Here is a 20,171-nt window from a genome sequence, read left to right on the forward strand (position 1 = left end):
TTGAGAGACTCAAGACCCAACACTTTGGATGAGCTAAAGGACGCTATCGAAGCATCCTGGGCCTCCATAAGACCTCAGCAGTGCCACAGGCTGATTGCCTCCATGCCACGCCGCATTGAAGCAGTCATTTCTGCAAAAGGATTCCTGACCAAGTATTGAGTGCATAACTGTACATGATTATTTGAAGGTTGACGTTTTTTGTATTAAAAACACTTTTCTTTTATTGGTCGGATGAAATATGCTAATTTTGTGAGATAGGAATTTTGGGTTTTCATGAGCTGTGTGCCACAATCATCCGTATTAAGATAATAAAAGACCTGAAATATTTCAGTTAGTGTGCAATGAATCTAAAATATATGAATGTTAAATTTTCATCATGACATTATGGAAAATAATGAACTTTATCACAATATGCTAATATTTTGAGAAGGACCTGTAGTTCATTAGTTTCCATTATTCTTTCAGGTTTGCTTGGTAGTTTTTAGTTGAACTGTTTCTGGCCTAGTTAAAGAGTTTGTTAATTGAAATATTTTAACTTGGAGATAAATTGTTAATAAATTCTTATAATTTGAAGAGAAGTTGTTTATTCCATATGTATGCAGAGTTTGCTGTTCAATAATGTGAGTGCTCGATTCACTCTGTCATGTATTGTTCTAACACCAGCACCATATTGGACCGATATTCACAAGAAAATACTTGACAGACCGAATCGTTGTTTGGTTAATGATTCCTGATCAGGTGGTGCATTGATTTGCTAATAGCCAAACAATCATAATTGCACAGGATGGAGTGAAAAAGCAAAAGGTAGTTGGTGTGAGAAAAGATGCAGAAGAAAGAGTTAGAGACCCTTCAGGTTGTTGGGGAGAACATCTTCAATTAGAGCTGCTATGGGTGTTGGAATAATTGTATATAGATTTATCTTATATTTTTTCCTTTTTCATTAACTTGACTATTTGATCTTTATAACCTTTCATGATGTTTGTGTGAATAAAGGATGTGATGAGTTTGTCTGCAGGCAAACATCAAAAGTGAAGCTGAGAAGGAAGCAGTCATAGATGAGGAGGTCATAAAGATGAAGGCTGATTGTGCTGAACAGAAGACACTGATCCTAAGATTGGAGGAGACTGTGGAAGTGTGTTGTTACAAGATAATGGTGTTTATGACCTGTTTACGATGCAGCTGTTTATTCCACCCTTTACAGCAGCAACGTTCTTTGTAACTAGGGACCCCCAAAGATAATAAAAAGAGAAGATCAGACAGATGTGTTTTCAGAGCGGTAGGAGATTTGTAACTGAAGCACATATCTGTCCGTTCTCCTCACAGCGAGTAAAATAACTAATTATTTGTCTTTCTCTTCTTTTTGTGATGTTATAAGTATTTTAGGTTGTTTGAACCTGACAACGGGGAGTTCTCCGGGGCACAAGTTAATCCTGGCGGCCTCAGGAGAAAAGTCTAGCCACGCTTGTCTTATTACTACACCCTTTTTTATGAATGAATACTGGATACATGAACAGCAAATCATTACTTAATTTTGTTGCATACGATCGCCGTGATTGTAGTTACTTTTGGATCCTAGGATTTGTCAAAGAAGAAGCCTTGCATGACCGTGAGTTTCAAGGCTTTCAGCTGACGCGTGTTCTGGTCATTCCAGTTGCAGACAGCAGCTGGAATGAGAGTGAGCGGAGGGGAGAACGTGCTCTTGGATCAGAGATTTCAACTCTGACTCCTCCTCTTCCTGGGTTGTGTTAGGAATAGGTTAGTGTGGTGTTGAAAGATGCAGAGGTTCATGCAGGCCTTTGTTTATGTACAGTTCAGAGTCCATGTTCATCCATGCTTCACTTCATGGCTGTGGTCCCAACATGAGGTACAGATCAGATTTCTGATTGACCGTCAGTTGGATCTGAGCAGCTGATCCGTTCAGAACCATGTTGAAAGAGCGAGGACATAAACATGTGATGGATCATGAACCAATCAGAGATCATTGATGGACCTCCTGCTGATGGTCCAACATAGATAAGACCTCAGAAAAGATGATGATGAAACTGCAGCAGCAGCATCTCTGTGATGATGGCATGTGAAACTGATTAGTGCGGCAGTGACTCATCCTGTCCCCATCAACCTGACAGCTGGGAGTCTGAGAACACAGCCGGCGCCGGTCCGAATCTTGTTGGTTCTACTCAGGTTGGTTTGATTTCTAAAATTAGCCAACACCGAGCTAAAAATAACCTGCTGATGTCAGTTTATTCAGGGAGGGGGGGGGGTAGAGTCACAGGTTCTAAAAACAGAACCAACAGCAGCTATTTATGGATCCCACCGGGCCACAATGTTCTTGAGAACACAGGCTGGGTCACTGAGGAATATCTATTTTATTGATAGTGAAGTTAGAAATTAGAACTGGAAGGAAACTGCAAATTGTTTCAATAATTTTTTGTTAATCTTGGACCAGATTTATCAAATAGAATCCAAGATCCACCAAACGCTGAATAGAAACATCACTCAGGAACCCGAGCAGAAAATGAAATGATTCATATTGTGAAAAAATGTTCAAATAAAATATCCACAGATATGCAGGTGATTGGCATGAGATTGGTACCGCAGTAAGTAAATAATTCTAGTGTACAAATCCAGGAACAAACATCATTTCACCAATTACAGACCTGCTTCTTTCTTGCCACAATTTTCAGAAATATTAGAAAATTATTTAACAAAAGATTCGAATCATTTATAGAAAAGTACAAACTGATTAGTTAAAGTCAGTATGGGATCAGGTCTAACTGATCTACAACATTGGCAATCTTAGAGTCTGTAGAAGAAATAACATATGCAGTTGATAATAAAAAGATTGTTGCAGGATTGTTTCTTGATTTACAAAAAGTATTTGACACAAAGACCCATGATTTACTAATAAATAAATGAGAAAAGAATGGGATCAGGGAAATATGTTGAATTGGGTAAAAAGCTATTTCAGAGACAGGAAACAATACGTACTGTTGGGAAATATCGACTCTAAATCTTGGACATTGCTGGTGGTGTACCCCAAGGATTGTTGCTCAGCCCAATGTTTTTTATTATGTACATAAATGATTTGTGTAAACCTTGTGAAAATATGAGAAGTGTATTATTTGCAGATGACATAAATATATTTTTTGTTTGAAATGATATGGAGGAATTCCTAAACGATGTAAACAAAAAATCAACAAACAGAATGTGTGTTTTGATGGTTATAAGATGTCATTAAACTTGCTTAAAATTAAAATAATGTTGTTTGGAAATTGCAGAGCAAGTACAAAAATAGAAATACAGATAGATGGAGTAAACATTGAAAGGGTTCAGGAACACAGATTTCTGGGAGTTATTGAGCCAACATTCAAATATTTAACAATTTAAACTTCTGTAGAAGCAAATGGTCTACAATAAATATGAGAAACTATCTTGATATATTATGTTGTTATTATGTTATTGTTATTATAGCATTATTAGCATCAATATTATTATTATCGTTAACATTACTAGAGATACTATAGTAATACTTTCATCTATGGGAATATTGTAAGCAGATTATAGAATGAACTGCATTAACCAAGAATCTGAGAGTAGAATGAAGGTATATTTCTACAATGCTTATAAATAGGAAGAGGTTATAATTGTCATGTTAGAGAAGGACTGGGTTTTAATAACTTAATACTTCTTACCCACTCCAATGAACGTCTATCATTTATTGTATTACTGTCATTACCCCAGTCGGTCGTGGCAGATGGCCGCTCACACTGAACCTGGTTCTGGTTCTGCTGGAGGTTTCTTCCTGTTAAAAGGGAGTTTTTCCTCTCCACTGTCGCTACATGCATGCTCAGTATGAGGGATTGCTGCAAAGTCAACGCCAGTGACTGTCCACTGTCTCTACATGCTCATCCAGGAGGAGGGAATGCTGCAAGTCACTGACTGGATGCAATCTGCTGGGTTTCCTTAGATAGAAAAACTTTTTATCCAATTTGAATAAATAACTGAATCTGACTGAACTGTTCAATGATTAGGATTAATTGGAATGTATGAACCTGACTGTTGTGAAGAACCTTGAGACGACATGTGTTGTGAATTGGCGCTATATAAATACACTGAATTGAATTGAATTTGTAATTTATAAACATTTAATTAACTTTAAAATAATTAGAAGAGCCCTGCGATGAACTGGCGACCTGTCCAGGGTTTACCCGCCTCCTGCCCATAGACTGCTGGAGATAGATACCAGCTCCCCGCGACTCACTCTGGAAGAAGCGGTATAGAAAATAACTGACTGACTGACTGAATTAGAAGAAAGAACATCTGTTCAGATGAGCCTCTGTGAATATCTTCTCCAGCAGGATGTCCTCATGGACCAGCTCACCATCTGATCAGTGACTGTGTGGCTTTGCATAATTCTGGGTCTAACAGTGTTACTGTGGGCTGTATGGTCTAGATCTGGGTGTTACATTGTAACAGTGGGTTATTATGGTATAGATTTGGGTGTTACTGTGGGTGTTATAGTGGATAGTACAGATCTGGGTGTTACGGTGTAACAGTGGGTTATTATGGTATAGATCTGGGTGCCTCAACTACAGCGTGCAGGTGTGTCCTCACCCTCTCCAACGTTATCTCTTCGTACTCCAGCTCCCCCTCAGATCCGTTCATCTGTAACAACATGCAGCACAAAGATAAAAAGAGATGAATCACATTCCAGCATCTCTGTTGCTCATTGCCATGGCAACTCTGTGGTAACAGCTGTTGCTACCTCAGGGGGCTGGTTACCTAGGCAACTGTGACTGTAGTCAGGGTAATCAGCTCTATGTTTCTGTCATACCAGGTCTCCAGAACAGGGCAGGATTGTTACATCACTTCTGGTCATGGTCTGTCTAATCAGAGGCCGTCTCCCCCTTTGCTGATAGACGATTGGTGTCCACAATCATCAGCTGATTAAAGTCTGAGCTCCACATGAATCTTCTTCCTTGTTCCAGGAAGACTCCACCTTCAACTAACATGTTCACCCACCAGTAAGACTCAAACACAGAGAAGATCCAAGCTGAAGACCTCTGATGGTCGACCAGCAGCTGTCTCCATTGACCCACCTGGACCCTGATGTGTTAGACATGAAGAATCACCTGAAGCAGAGCAGGTGGAGGTAGGTTCTCCTGTATCTCCACAGAGCAACGGAGTAGTAGAATTAATGGAGAATCTGCCATGATCTAATGAGATGGATCTTCTGCTGAGGTCATAGTGGTTTCAGTCTAAATCAGTTCAATGGTACCACACTGAAAGAAGACCAGGACCGATTCATCTCCAGGAAAACAAAGCAGAGTGGAAATACAAGGAGAAGCTATGAGGTCCATCATAGTTCTGCAGAATCAACTGAACTTCATCCATCTATCTGAGAAACATCACAGCAGAACAGCATCATTCGTGAGGCTGAATCCTGCTGAGTTCTCTGTAAGACTTGGGTCAGAAAGTGTTTCAGTACCAGAACCTCTGGAGAGGTAAAACAGAAAAAAAGACCTAATGGGTCAGAATAATACGTAATGTAACTTTATTCTTTAGATAATATTCACATCCTGGTATTTGGATCATTTAAAGGATAGATGGACTGATCTTCTCCAGACCCGGTCACCTATCAGATCCACTGAAGACGCAACCACCCACTGACCCAGAATCACAGCCTCCACATTCATCCACTGACCTCAGACAGAACCTGGGCTTCTCCAGGTTGTCCAAGGACTCTTCAACATTTGGTTGAGAGAAGATGGAAGTCAACTCACAACCTTCTGATAGTTAGAAGACCCACAGAGCCACAGCTAAACCCAGAACTAGAACCACCATGTCCATCCCTATGGAGATAAGGAGTGGTTGGTGAGTTGATCTTCTGGGGGATGAAGGTGGTCCATTTGCGTCACCATAAATGAGTCACCTACAGGAAGAGGAGGAGTCTTTACCTCATTTATTTGATGGTTGTGGTTATGGTGGTGGGCAGGTCTCCAGATGGAGGTGCTGACCATCACAGAGTCCAAAACACATCTTCATTAAAGTGGAACCATCTCTGTCCAGCTGATTGATGACCAGATACATCTGTCTATCCTCTACCTGTCCCTCAGTCCATCACCTTATATCCCCATGTCCCCAAACTCTAAGAATCCAGAACATTCCTCATGTTCCTCCTCTGGTTCCCCATGGCTGCCTTCAGAGCAACTACTGGGTCTGCAGCAGCTGCTAACCTCAGACCCTCAGGATGAAGACCCTTTTGGACCTTCCTCTCGGTTTCTGCCACCTCTGCAGGCAGCCTCAGAGCAGACCACCTAACAGCACCAACTCCCACCAAGACCGGTTCTGCTTGGACACTCTGTCCTTTAAACTGGTTAGACCAGTGGTTCTGGAGCTTCTTTAGAACAACTGCTGAAGCAAAGTAAAAGTAGCCTGGATCTGCTCAAGAAATGGACTGAAAAAGTTCTACAGTCTCTCTGCCCTTTAATCTCCAACATCTAGATTGGAACACAGGAGCAGCAGAACCGGGCCATGGTGCTGATGGCTGATCTGAGAACAAAGTGTACTGGAGTCAAACTCCTTGTTTGTGAGCAAAGACTTGGCAATAAGCTGATTCTGATTCTGATCTGATTCTGATCTGATTCTGATGGCGAAGACATTTTAGTTGTTAGCAACACCAGCGATGATGTCATCATCCTGAAACTGCAGGAGAAGATCTCATCCTGACAAATGAAGCAAACCTCATCAGATACACCCTGCAGTTTAAATGATAATATTTGTTGATTATTGCAGTTAGTTACTGTAAATGCAGGTCCTACAGGAGATGCAGGAGGAGGACCTGCAGGAGATGCAGGAGGAGGTCCTACAGGAGATGCAGGAGGAGGACCTGCAGGAGATGCAGGAGGAGGAGCTGCAGGAGGATGTCCTAAAGGGGATGCAGGAGGAGGACCTGCAGGAGGAGGAGCTGCAGGAGGAGGAGCTGCAGGAGGAGGTCCTACAGGAGATGCAGGAGGAGGTCCTACAGGAGATGCAGGAGGAGGACCTGCAGGAGATGCAGGAGGAGGTCCTACAGGAGATGCAGGAGGAGGACCTGCAGGAGGAGGAGCTGCAGGAGGAGGAGCTGCAGGAGGAGGTCCTACAGGAGGAGGAGCTGCAGGAGGAGGAGCTGCAGGAGGAGGTCCTACAGGAGATGCAGGAGGAGGACCTGCAGGAGGAGGAGATGCAGGAGGAGGACCGGCAGGAGGAGGAGCTGCAGGAGGAGGTCCTACAGGAGATGCAGGAGAAGGACCTGCATGAGGAGGAGCTGCAGGAGGAGGACTTGCAGGAGGAGGACCTGCAGGAGGAGGAGCTGCAGGAGGAGGTCCTACAGGAGATGCAGGAGGACCTGCAGAAGGAGGACTTGCAGGAGGAGGAGCTGCAGGAGGAGGAGCTGCAGGAGGAGGAGCTGCAGGAGGAGGAGCTGCAGGAGGAGGACCTGCAGGAGGAGGAGCTGCAGGAGGAGGAGCTGCAGGAGGAGGACCTGCAGGAGGAGGACCTGCAGGAGGAGGAGCTGCAGGAGGAGGAGCTGCAGGAGGAGGTCCTACAGGAGATGCAGGAGGAGGAGCTGCAGGAGGAGGAGCTGCAGGAGGAGGACCTGCAGGAGGAGGAGCTGCAGGAGGAGGTCCTACAGGAGCTGCAGGAGGAGGACCTGCAGGAGATGCAGGAGGAGGACCTACAGGAGATGCAGGAGGAGGTCCTACAGGAGATGCAGGAGGAGGACCTGCAGGAGATGCAGGAGGAGGTCCTACAGGAGATGCAGGAGGAGGACCTGCAGGAGATGCAGGAGGAGGACCTACAGGAGATGCAGGAGGAGGACCTGCAGGAGATGCAGGAGGAGGACCTACAGGAGATGCAGGAGGAGGTCCTACAGGAGATGCAGGAGGAGGACCTGCAGGAGATGCAGGAGGAGGTCCTACAGGAGATGCAGGAGGAGGACCTGCAGGAGATGCAGGAGGAGGACCTACAGGAGATGCAGGAGGAGGTCCTACAGGAGATGCAGGAGGAGGACCTGCAGGAGATGCAGGAGGAGGAGCTGCAGGAGGAGGTCCTACAGGAGATGCAGGAGGAGGACCTGCAGGAGGAGGAGCTGCAGGAGGAGGAGCTGCAGGAGGAGGTCCTACAGGAGGAGGAGCTGCAGGAGGAGGAGCTGCAGGAGGAGGTCCTACAGGAGATGCAGGAGGAGGACCTGCAGGAGGAGGAGATGCAGGAGGAGGACCGGCAGGAGGAGGAGCTGCAGGAGGAGGTCCTACAGGAGATGCAGGAGAAGGACCTGCATGAGGAGGAGCTGCAGGAGGAGGACTTGCAGGAGGAGGACCTGCAGGAGGAGGAGCTGCAGGAGGAGGTCCTACAGGAGATGCAGGAGGACCTGCAGAAGGAGGACTTGCAGGAGGAGGAGCTGCAGGAGGAGGAGCTGCAGGAGGAGGTCCTACAGGAGATGCAGGAGGAGGAGCTGCAGGAGGAGGAGCTGCAGGAGGAGGACCTGCAGGAGGAGGAGCTGCAGGAGGAGGTCCTACAGGAGCTGCAGGAGGAGCTGCAGGAGGAGGAGCTGCAGGAGGAGGACCTGCAGGAGGAGGACCTGCAGGAGGAAGAGCTGCAGGAGGAGGACCTGCAGGAGGAAGAGCTGCAGGAGGAAGAGCTGCAGGAGGAGGAGCTGCAGGAGGAGGACCTGCAGGAGGAGGAGCTGCAGGAGGAGGAGCTGCAGGAGGAGGACCTGCAGGAGGAGGAGCTGCAGGAGGAGGACCTGCAGGAGGAGGACCTGCAGGAGGAGGACCTGCAGGAGGAAGAGCTGCAGGAGGAGGACCTGCAGGAGGAGGAGCTGCAGGAGGAGTAGCTGCAGGAGGAGGACCTGCAGGAGGAGGAGCTGCAGGAGGAGGTCCTACAGGAGCTGCAGGAGGAGGAGCTGCAGGAGGAGGAGCTGCAGGAGGAGGACCTGCAGGAGGAGGACCTGCAGGAGGAAGAGCTGCAGGAGGAGGACCTGCAGGAGGAAGAGCTGCAGGAGGAAGAGCTGCAGGAGGAAGAGCTGCAGGAGGAGGACCTGCAGGAGGAGGAGCTGCAGGAGGAGGACCTGCAGGAGGAGGAGCTGCAGGAGGAGGACCTGCAGGAGGAGGACCTGCAGGAGATGCAGGAGGAAGAGCTGCAGGAGGAGGACCTGCAGGAGCTGCAGCTCTCAGAGATCACGCTAACCTCAAGCAGATCTCAGGAACATCCTGGAGTCCAAACAGAAAGTCCTGCTGATCATCATTAGAAGGGTTAGAAGGTGCTGATGGTCAGTAGGTCACCTTCTATGAGTTGCAGTTCTATGTTCCTGTTTCTATGTTTCCCTCCTCTGCCATGGTAACTGTTGTATCAGGTCCAGCATGGTTACTGGTTGTAATGGTTCTGATCCAATTATGCCGGCTCTTCCCATCATTGTGAAGCAGAATGTTGGATTATTCACCCACAGAACCTGAGCTGGGTTCAGATGGTTCTGAGACCGGTTAGTTTTACTGGTACCATGATGAATGACCCAACAGTAATCCGACTGGTTCTAATGGTTACCATGGTAACCAACATTACAAACATTAAAACTGGTTCTGGTTACATCTTGATTGGTTTGATCCTCCATCAAACAGACTGTATTCACTGCAGATTATTATGACCACTAATAATCATACTTAAATCCCACAGAGGGACACCAGAACCTCAGGAGTCCAATCAGTTCTGGGTTTAATATTCAGCTTTAAAACTCATGATGATTTTCTTCTGAAATAATCTGTCCTCTCCTGCTGAAACAGAACCTCAGTGAGAACCAGAAAGCTGTGGTCCAGCAGAGAACATTTTCTGCAGGTCTGCTCCAGAACCCTCATTAAAGCAGGAATGATCCAAACCAGGTCCAGTTCTGAGAATGATGCATCAACCTGAATATTTTAGTAATAAATACTGTAATATGGACCCCTCTGTCTTTAGTTCTGTTGGTTAACGACTGGATCTGGGTTATATAACAGGTTTAGAAATTGTTCTGGATGCACTGCTGGTTCTGATAGCATACTGGTTTTGAAACAGTGCTGGTTCTGAAGCCTGCAGTCCCGTGCAGCTGTCAGCTCTCTCTGTGTTGGAGGTTCTGGGTTATGTAACGGACTCAGGTTGAATTAACTCCAGCTGCTCCTCATCCATCCTGACAGCTCACTGTGGGTCCCAGAAGGTCAGAACCATCCATCAGCACCAGCGGTCCTGCTGCAGCCGACCTGGACCACCGGGTTAACAGTTCTCCAGGAGCTGTAAACCTGACAACATGCATCTCCATCATCGCCAGTAGCTGCTCCTCTGCAGCCAGGATCTGCTCTAAGAATCTGGTTCTGTTAGCAGAGCAGAGACACAGAACCAGAACACCTCTTATTCTATGCATACCATCAGTTACAGTTGCTGACCCACGGAGTCCAGTTACAGATCTGTCCAAACGTATTCATACACCTTAACCACATAAAGTCTGGGTCCAAACATAAGCTTTAGTTTAATGTAACAGAACTCCACCAAGTGGAACAGAACTGCAGCATGGAAGGAGAACAGAACACGGGTTCTAACTTATTTTACTAATAAAATCTGATCTATAATCAGCCCTCTTTATGCTGACACCCCTAAACCCAGCTGTGTGTCCAGAACCTCAGTCTAACTGCAGATGTTCTGTTTCTGGCCTCAGAGGTTCTTCAGAGAACATTAGAGAATGGTCAGGGAAAAGGTTCTGGAGAAGCAGGGTTAAGTTCTAAAACGATATCCCAAGCTTTGAACATCTCAGAGTTCTGTTCAGTCCATCATGTTGCAGGAAGAAGCTGATCTCATCAGATCCAATCAGCAGTAAAACATGGTGGTGGCAGCATCATGCTGTGGGACGTGGAGGCTGCTCAGAGTGGATGGGAAGTTCTACATGAAGCTTCATCCAGTGAAGCCACAGACACACGGGTGTCCCATCAGAACCACCACAGAGGTCCAGTTAGACTGGTTCAGATCCATCAGACACATGGGATCAGAGCCTCATACGGACCAACGGATGAAACACGCTCACATCCAGAACCGCATTAGAGGTGTGGAGTTCTGTCAGCTTGAGAACAAGCAGACAGCAGCTGGTTCTGACTGGGATCCAAATTTCCATTCTCCTTCATTCTGTATGATACTGGGCTGTGAAAAGTATTTACACCCCTGTACATATTTCTGCTGATCATCTGAGATCAAACCAACTTTAATATCAGACGAAGGTAATCTGATGATGTCATCAATTAAAGAAAACATGTCAGAACCTGTGGGGAAAGTATTTACACCCCACCTGGTTAAATCGATTCCAAGATGGCGCCGCAGATGGTCGCCTCGGCGTGTTGGTGCGCATTGTTTTGTTCTGTTTTTTGCTTTAAAAAGGTCTTCTGTGATGGTACCCGGAGCTCTCTCACCAGAGAAGAACTCATGAACATCAGGGCTACTACACCAGAGGAGTTATTTCCAACTTTTCTACCTATTGCTCTGGAATTTTTGGACATTCTGGTCAAAGGTGCGCTCACCTTTGTTCACGCGGTGAAACGCCGGAAGAGAGGGAAACGGGCTGGGGTGTTGGTACGTCTTCGCCAGCGTGGACTACGAACACCGTTACCTGGAATATTTCTCTCTAACGTGCGCTCACTTCCCAACAAAGTTGAGGAACTACAACTGTTGTTGGGGAAAAACAGGGACTTTTATTCATTGGCAGTTTTGTGCTTCACGGAGACGTGGCTGTGTGGATTAATACCGGACTCTGCGCTGCAGCTGGCAGGATTCCAGCTCTACAGAGCGGACAGAGACACGGAACTCTCCGGCAAAGCGAAAGGTGGAGGAATCTGTTTTTACCTCAACAGTGGTTGGTGCAACGACGTGACAGTGATTCAGCAGCACTGTTCTCCAGACCTGGAAGCCTTCATCATAAACTGTAAGCCTTTCTATTCCCCCCGTGAGTTCGCTTCGTTCATCCTGGTCGGTGTTTACATCCCGCCGCAAGCTAACGTGCAGGTCGCACAGCGCATGCTCGCCGACCAGATACTGAGTGTGGAGCGGACCAACCCGGACTCCTTAGTAATCGTCGTTGGTGACTTTAACAAAGGTAATCTGACCCACAAACTCCCCAAATATAGACAGTTTATAAAATGTCCGACCAGAGAGGACAACATTCTGGATCACTGTTACACCACCATCAGAGACGCTTATCACGCCGTCCCACGTGCTGCACTGGGCCAATCTGACCACATCATGGTCCACCTGATTCCTGCATACAGGCAGAAACTAAAGCTCTGCAAACCTGTTGTGAGGACGACAAGGAAGTGGAGCAGTGAGGCTGTGGAGAATCTCCAGGCGTGTTTAGGCTGTACAGACTGGGATGTGTTCAGGACTACTACCAACAGTCTGGACGAGTACACAGAGGCTGTGACTTCCTACATCAGCTTCTGTGAGGACAGCTGTGTACCATCATGCACCAGGGTGAGTTACAACAACGACAAACCCTGGTTCACAGCTAAACTCAGAAGGTTAAGACTGGATAAGGAAGAGGCCTTCAGGAGTGGGGACAAAGACATATACAGAGAGGCTAAGTACAAGTTTGGCAAGGCAGTGAAAGAGGCCAAACGACTGTACTCTGAGAAGCTCCAAAACCAGTTCTCAGCCAACGACTCTGCGTCTGTCTGGAAAGGGCTCAAGCAAATCACCAACTACAAGCCGAAGCCCCCCACTCCATCAACAACCGACGCCTCGCCAACGACCTGAACGAGTTCTACTGCCGCTTTGAAAGACAAAGGGACAGTCCTGCAACCATCCCCCACGACGCCCCCCAACAGCTGCAGCCACAATCCACCACCCCCACCTCCCCAACTTCAAGAGGGGCCTTGGCACCTCCAACCCCCACCCTGAAGTTCCCCCCCACCAGCCCCCTACCCACGCCGAGGACGGCTCTTTCCATCCAGGAGAGGGACGTCAACAAACTCTTCAGGAGACAGAACCCCCGGAAAGCTGCTGGTCCGGATTCTGTCTCACCAGCCAGCCTGAAGCACTGCGCTGATCAGCTGTCTCCAGTCTTCACAGACATTTTTAACACCTCACTGGAGACATGTCATGTGCCAGCCTGCTTCAAGTCCTCCACCATCATCCCTGTTCCCAAGAAGCCAAGGACCACAGGGCTTAATGACTTCAGATCCGTTGCCCTGACCTCTGTGGTGATGAAGTCCTTTGAGCGCCTTGTGCTCTCACACCTAAAAGACATCACCGACCCCCTCCTGGACCCCCTGCAGTTTGCCTACAGAGCCAACAGGTCTGTAGATGATGCAGTCAACCTAGCCCTTCACTTCATCCTCCGGCACCTGGACTCCACAGGAACCTATGCCAGGATCCTGTTTGTGGATTTCAGCTCTGCCTTCAACACCATCGTCCCAGTTCTGCTAAAGGAGAAGCTCTCCCAGCTGAGTGTGCCCGACTCCACCTGCAGGTGGATCACTGACTTCCTGTCTGACAGGAAGCAGCGCGTGAGGCTGGGGAAGCACGTCTCTGACTCCCTGACCATCAGCACCGGTTCCCCCCAAGGCTGTGTTCTCTCTCCTCTGCTCTTCTCCCTGTACACCAACAGCTGCACCTCCAGTCACCAGTCTGTCAAGCTTCTGAAGTTTGCGGACGACACCACCCTGATCGGACTCATCTCTGATGGTGACGAGTCTGCGTACAGATGGGAGGTGGACCATCTGTTGGACTGGTGCAGCCAGAACAACCTTGAGCTCAACGCTCTGAAGACAGTGGAGATGGTTGTGAACTTCAGGCAGAACCCAGCCCCACCTGCCCCTATCACCCTCTGTGACTCCACAATTGACACTGTGGAATCTTTCCGCTTCCTGGGAACCATCATCTCCCAGGATCTCAAGTGGGAGCCAAACATCAGCTCCCTCATCAAGAAAGCCCAGCAGAGGATGTTCTTCCTGCGGCAGCTGAAGAAATTCAACCTGCCAAAGACTATGATGGTGCACTTCTACACAGCCATCATTGAGTCCATCCTCACCTCCTCCATCACCATCTGGTACGCCGCTGCTACAGCCAAGGATAAGGGCATTCGGTCTGCTGAGAAGGTGATTGGCTGCAGTCTACTGTCACTCCAGGAACTGTACACCTCCAGGACCCTGAAGCGGGCAGGAAGATTCTGGCTGATCCCTCCCACCCTGGTCACAGACTCTTTGAAACTCTCCCCTCTGGCAGGAGGCTGCGGTCCATTCGGACCAAAACCTCACGCCACAAGAACAGTTTTTTCCCATCTGCCACCAGCCTTGTTGACAAAGCCCAGAAACCACCCTGACATTCTCCCTTTCCCCCCACACCCCCCACCCCCTTTTTTTTGCTGACAGGACACCTGTAACCTGTAACCTGTAACCTGTAACTCTATGCGTTACATTAACGCTCAGCTTGGACTCCTGCTTTACTTGTACAATGATCACCTGCACTGTTGTATTGCTCTTGCATCTTATACTGCTCTATATTTACTCTCACTCACTTAAAACTGTGCACATATATTTATATTATATTGTAGATATGTTTATACTGTTTAATTTTTATTGTATTGCACCGACTACGCCAAAACAAATTCCTTGTATGTCCAAAAACGTACTTGGCAATAAAGCTTTTCTGATTCTGATTCTGATCAAGAACTAACCGGGATTAAACCCTCTGACTGGACCCAGACCTGATGACAACTGGACCTGTAGGATCATGAGGCCAATAAGTACATACAGTAGAAATCTGTAAGGGGGTAAATACTTTTTCCCTGCATTGTAGTCGGTTCTAGAACAAACAACTCAGTCATCACCACAGAGATGAAGGTCCTCAGTCTGAGGAACACCTGCAGAAATATCTCCACATAGCTGGTCCCTGGTCCATCTGGACAATCTGAAGCTTCATTGGTCCACTGGAAGAAACCCAGATCATGATGAAGATCCTCCAAAGGCTGCGTAGAAAACATCTCCTGGTTCTAACCCCCAGCTGGGTCTCCTCATCCATCCAGCGACAAGAAGAATAAAACCTTCTTCCACCTTTCAGAGTCCAGTCTTCAGACTGATCAACCTACTGCACACCACCAATACCGTGCAAGGATCCCCAGGTTCTGGCTGGTTTTACCCAATCAGTCTTCATCCGGCATGAAGTGGACCTAAAGGTACGGAAGATGGTAAGATCCAGTCTGAGGAGACGGTTCTGGCTCAGGTTGATCCTTCTGGTCAGGCTCAGTTAATCTATCTTGATGAATGGAGGACTATATTTTGTTGTTTGAAGGTTGAGGTTCTGTTTCTGTTTCAGACCTTAGAACCTAATGGTACCGGTTTAGAGATTTGCATTTAATGACAGATCTCTATTATTAAACCTGAAGTAGACAACATGAGGACCAACATCAGAGCTTTCTTCTCCTGATTCCAACTCAAACTGTACTGAAGATACAAACTGGACATACTGCTGAGATCCATCCATACATCCATCCATTCTCCCATCCATCCATCATCCATCCATCCATCATCCATCCATCCATACATTCATCCATCCATCCTTCCATCATCCATCCATCCGTCCATCCATTCTCCCATCCATTGTCCCATCCATCCATACATCCATCCATCCATGGACCAGGTCCACTACTCTATGGTTCCCTGAACATCTCATTAGGAACATTTCCATCTTTTAATCTACAGATGAAATCAGAAGCTCACAGACCTTTAGAGGACCAAGTATACCTTCCAGCTTCCACACCCAGAGGGAGGTCACAGAAACTTGGTCCTTCTCAGGACCTGATTGGTCCCGCTAAAGGCCCTTCCCACTCCTCTGAAAGACCAATCACAGGCTCAGGAGAGCCATTTAAGCTGCTGGACCAAATAAAAGGTGTCCTACCATCATCCTCTGCCTGTGCCTCTTTGCTCTTCTAACGTTGTTAATGAATCTTCTTCCCATCTTCTTGGCATACCACACCGACACAAACATCACTTCCTGTCTCTCAGCGTGTCTCCAGGAGGACGCCGCTTACATAAAGACGATGATGGAGGGACGGATGAATAATTAACCAGCAGGCAAGGAGAGAGACAATCAGCTCGTTATGGACGGTTTCCTGGATGCGTTAACGAAGAGCAGAGACATGATGGACAGCTGAGAACATCATTCTGTCATCCCTCATTCAGCAGAAAGAGAGGAGGAGGTGAAGACTCCTGCAGGAGGAAGAGGAGCAACAGCAGGCGTCCTGCAGAGAGACGAGTGAAACCAGGGAACGCTTCCTCTGGAAGAAGAGAGAGAGAGAGACAGTTCATCCGTCCCTCTCTCTGTCTCTCTCTCTCTCTCCTTCTGTATGCTGATGTCTCTCTACCCCCCCCCCCCCCCCCCCCCCCAATTGGAGGAATCCCCTCCCCTCTGTGATGTCACTAAGCCCGGATGAGCGAGGCAGACACAGAGAGAGAGAGGTTGAATTTTTACAAAAAAATGTAGAAACACACTCGTCCAGGGTAATACTGTTGCCATGGTAACACCCCCTCCCCTCCATTGTCTTTTCTTTTAAATGCCCCCCCCTCTGTCATTCTGTGCATTACCATGGAGACGGCTGAGCAAAAAGCGATGCATCGCATTCAGAGTGGGCATGGCCGACCCACGCCACCGAGAGAGACAACGTGTGTGTGTGTGTGTGTGTCTGTGTGTGAGTGAGTGAGTAATTATGGTTGAAGAAGCCCTTGTGGCTGTAGCTCTGATCTCAGCAGTGTGAATATTAATAACAGCAGAAGAGCTGACCTCAAACCTGCTGCTGCTGAGATCACAGTTAACTCTCCTGCTGAAGCTCAGCAGAAATCTGACATCAGATCAGTTCTCCAACAACATTTTTACTATTTTATTTATTACATCCATATCAAAACACTTCAATGATCTGAACAGAACCAAACACAGTCCACCACATGTTCTGATGTTCACATTCACTAAAGTTCAATGGTTAGGATTAATTAGAATGTATGAACCTGACTTTTGTGAAGAACCTTGAGACGACATGTGTTGTGAATTGGCGCTTTATAAATAAATTGAATTGAATTGAATTAAAGAATTAGATGTCAAACCACACCAGGACTCTCATTGAGATCTTTCAGTCCTCTCTGAGGGACTTCCTTCAGGAAAGTGACATGGTCACTTTGAGAGAGAATAACTTGTGGAGTACCACAGGGTTCAGTACTTGGGCCAGTCCTCTTCACTATAAATCTGCTTTTAATGGGGATATTATCAGACAGCATGGCATACATTTCCACTGTTATTCAGTTCAGTTCAGTTTTATTTATATAGCTTCAATTCACAACACATGTTGTCTCAAGGTTCTTCACAAAGTCAGGTTCATACATTCCAATTAATCGTAACCATTGAACAGTTCAGTCAGATTCAGTTATTTATTCAAATTGGATAAAAAGTTTTTCTATCTAAGGAAACCCAGCAGATTGCATCCAGTCAGTGACTTGCAGCATTCACTCCTCCTGGATGAGCATGTAGAGACAGTGGACAGTCACTGGTGTTGACTTTGCAGCAATCCCTCATACTGAGCATGCATGTAGCGACAGTGGAGAGGAAAAACTCCCTTTTAACAGGAAGAAACCTCCAGCAGAACCAGAACCAGGCTCAGTGTGAGCGGCCATCTGCCACGACCGACTGGGGGTTTGAGAGAACAGAGCAGAGACACAAAAAGAACAAAGAAGCACTGATCCAGGAGTACTTTCTATGGGAAGGAAAAGTAAATGTTAATGGATGTAGCTCCTTTAGTCGTTTCATCTAGAAAGAAAGAACAGATAAACTCTGATCCAGTTTTCAAGGTTAGAGTCTGAAAGAGAGAACATAGAGTTAGTCACAGTAGAAGCTCAGTCAGTAGCCATGTCTAGGAGAGAGAAAGGGTTAAACACTGAAAGACAGGACCATGTGGATCATCTGTAGAAGGTGAGCATTAAGTTGTTGCCAGCAGAAGCTTTGACAATGAAAGCCATAGAAAGGACTCCTGGATCAGTGCTTCTTTGTTCTCTTTGTGTCTCTGCTCTGTTCTCTCAAACCCCCAGTCGGTCGTGGCAGATGGCCGCTCACACTGAGCCTGGTTCTGGTTCTGCTGGAGGTTTCTTCCTGTTAAAAGGGAGTTTTTCCTCTCCACTGTCACTACATGCATGCTCAGTATGAGGGATTGCTGCAAAGTCAACGACAGCGACTGTCCACTGTTAAACTGAACAATTGAACTGAACCTTGACAGGATGGTCTGGAACCAAATAAGTCAGCTGTTTTCCAAAACAGAGTTTCCAAAGATCCTTGAAGGGACTCCAGGCATGACTCGACCGAACTTTAAAATTTGTTCTTGTTTTTAATGATTAAATATTTGGGTCACCTCCTTTATGCTCACCTGGTGGACAGAGTTCTGCAGAACCTGGTACTGCTGATGGAAAGGGAAGATACCAACATATTCTAGTCTGGTACGGAGCCTGACCCATTGTCGGCTTTGGATTGCTTTCTGGTTCTGTTATGTCCCTAATTAAATGACTGGGTATCTGAAGGACAGCAGGCAGATGGAGGCTCAAACATGCAGAGAGCTTTACGGTGCTGCTGCCCTCTGTTGGTTACACAGAGAACTGTACCTTGATTCACAGCATCAGTCAGGCTTTCCCTCTGGAATCAGAACCTTCTCTCAGCTCCTAACTCTTGGTCCAGACAGCTGAATTGTGGAAAGTGTAGTGCAGAGACCTCTACTGAGATCCGGTGTGTGTTGGTACCTACGGTGAGTGCTGCAGGGTGTGTATATCCATCCAGGTGTGTGTGGCTCAGATCAGCACTGTGTCCGTGGGTAATGTGACCTGGGCTGGGGTCCACAGGTGGAGTCTCATCGTCTTGGTAACGGTACTTCTGCAGAGACAGAGGTCAGTCCAGCTGTTAGACGTAGGTCAGGTTCTGTGTTGTCCTGGGTCAGAGCTGAAGGGTGTTCTGATGACACATGGAAGAAACACCCTAACAGCTCATATTACTAAGATGGTATCAGATCATGTGTTACTCTATGCAGAACCAAGTCTTATCCAGAACCTCTAGTCTTTTAGTCATCAACAGAAAGTCTGATTCTGTACATCCACAGCCCAAACCCACAGATACCTGCAGAACATGGTAAACCTTAACCAGGGTGTACATAGTTTTCAGCATGACATGTCTGATTGGTCAGGGGTCACTCTTTGTTCCTAACAAAGTCTGGGTCTTCTCAAATAAAACTTCCGAACCAGCAGTGGCTCCTGACCTTGGTTGTCAGGGGCATGGTGTCTCTCACACCTCCACAGAGGTTCCTGTTCCAACACACCTGGTTCTAACCCCCAGGTTCTAATCTGTAATCGGATCTCATTACAGTGTTAGATCATCAGTGTAGCACAGTTCATAATTTCACAATTCAGTGCTACCGTTAGCAGCTAACGGTTCATTCACATTCTTTATTTCGAACCATTTTTGCAGTAGTTCTCTGTAATTATACATTTATCTGATTTGAAAAGGGGATGGAGAAGAAGCTATGCTTAAACGGTTCCAACCCCCAACTCCACACAAATCACCAAATAAACAAAACACAACACCAATACAGGTATTCACACTGACAATCAACACTATCACAAACAAAAACAGGCCTAGACACACTCTAATCCTACATCTCTCCCCTCATTTACATACTATGCATTGACAATTTATATATGAAATACACCACAATATGCACTTCCCATACAAATGACCAGAAACCTGTATTTCCAGAGATATTTATATGCTAATATGTTTTATAAATTATGAATTATGAAGCTGTGCATCACCCATACCCAAGCACTCTCACACACGATGTGCATGCACCTGTTTAGTGATGCATTTAATGTCTATAAGGACTTTAACCACTTTCCTTCAAGTACTTATTTATTACGTTTTTTAAACTCTATTTTACATCCAAAAACACAAATTGCTGTACTCTTTCAATAAATGTATTATTTATTTTTATTTGTACCATCATATTAGTTGTTATGCTAACTTGTAGCAGCTAACAATGCTTCCGTTAGCAGCTAACAATGCTAAGTTGTAGTAGCTAACAATGCTACTGTTAGCAGCTAGCAATGCTTCTG

At 46.6% G+C, this 20,171-nt stretch overlaps 1 protein-coding gene across 4 annotated transcripts in view; it reads right to left on the reverse strand.

The window, feature by feature from the left end:
- The window catches only part of LOC124880704 (disks large homolog 4-like), a 47,744-nt gene that overhangs the window by 15,327 nt on the left and 12,246 nt on the right, over positions 1–20,171 (reverse strand). For 2 of the 4 annotated variants that reach the window (XM_047385987.1, XM_047385988.1), the window contains 2 exons: positions 18,814–18,939; positions 4,615–4,665 (listed from right to left, as the gene is read on the reverse strand). In XM_047385987.1, coding sequence (XP_047241943.1) covers positions 4,615–4,665; positions 18,814–18,939 — 177 coding nt within the window. Of the gene's footprint in view, positions 1–4,614; positions 4,666–4,782; positions 6,789–15,936; positions 16,312–18,813; positions 18,940–20,171 lie in introns of those variants that run through there. The other 2 variants (XM_047385989.1, XM_047385990.1) reach the window with 2 other exon arrangements.

Source organism: Girardinichthys multiradiatus, chromosome 14 (assembly GCF_021462225.1).
Source record: "Girardinichthys multiradiatus isolate DD_20200921_A chromosome 14, DD_fGirMul_XY1, whole genome shotgun sequence".
In the NCBI taxonomy this organism is placed as follows: Eukaryota; Metazoa; Chordata; class Actinopteri; order Cyprinodontiformes; family Goodeidae; genus Girardinichthys; species Girardinichthys multiradiatus.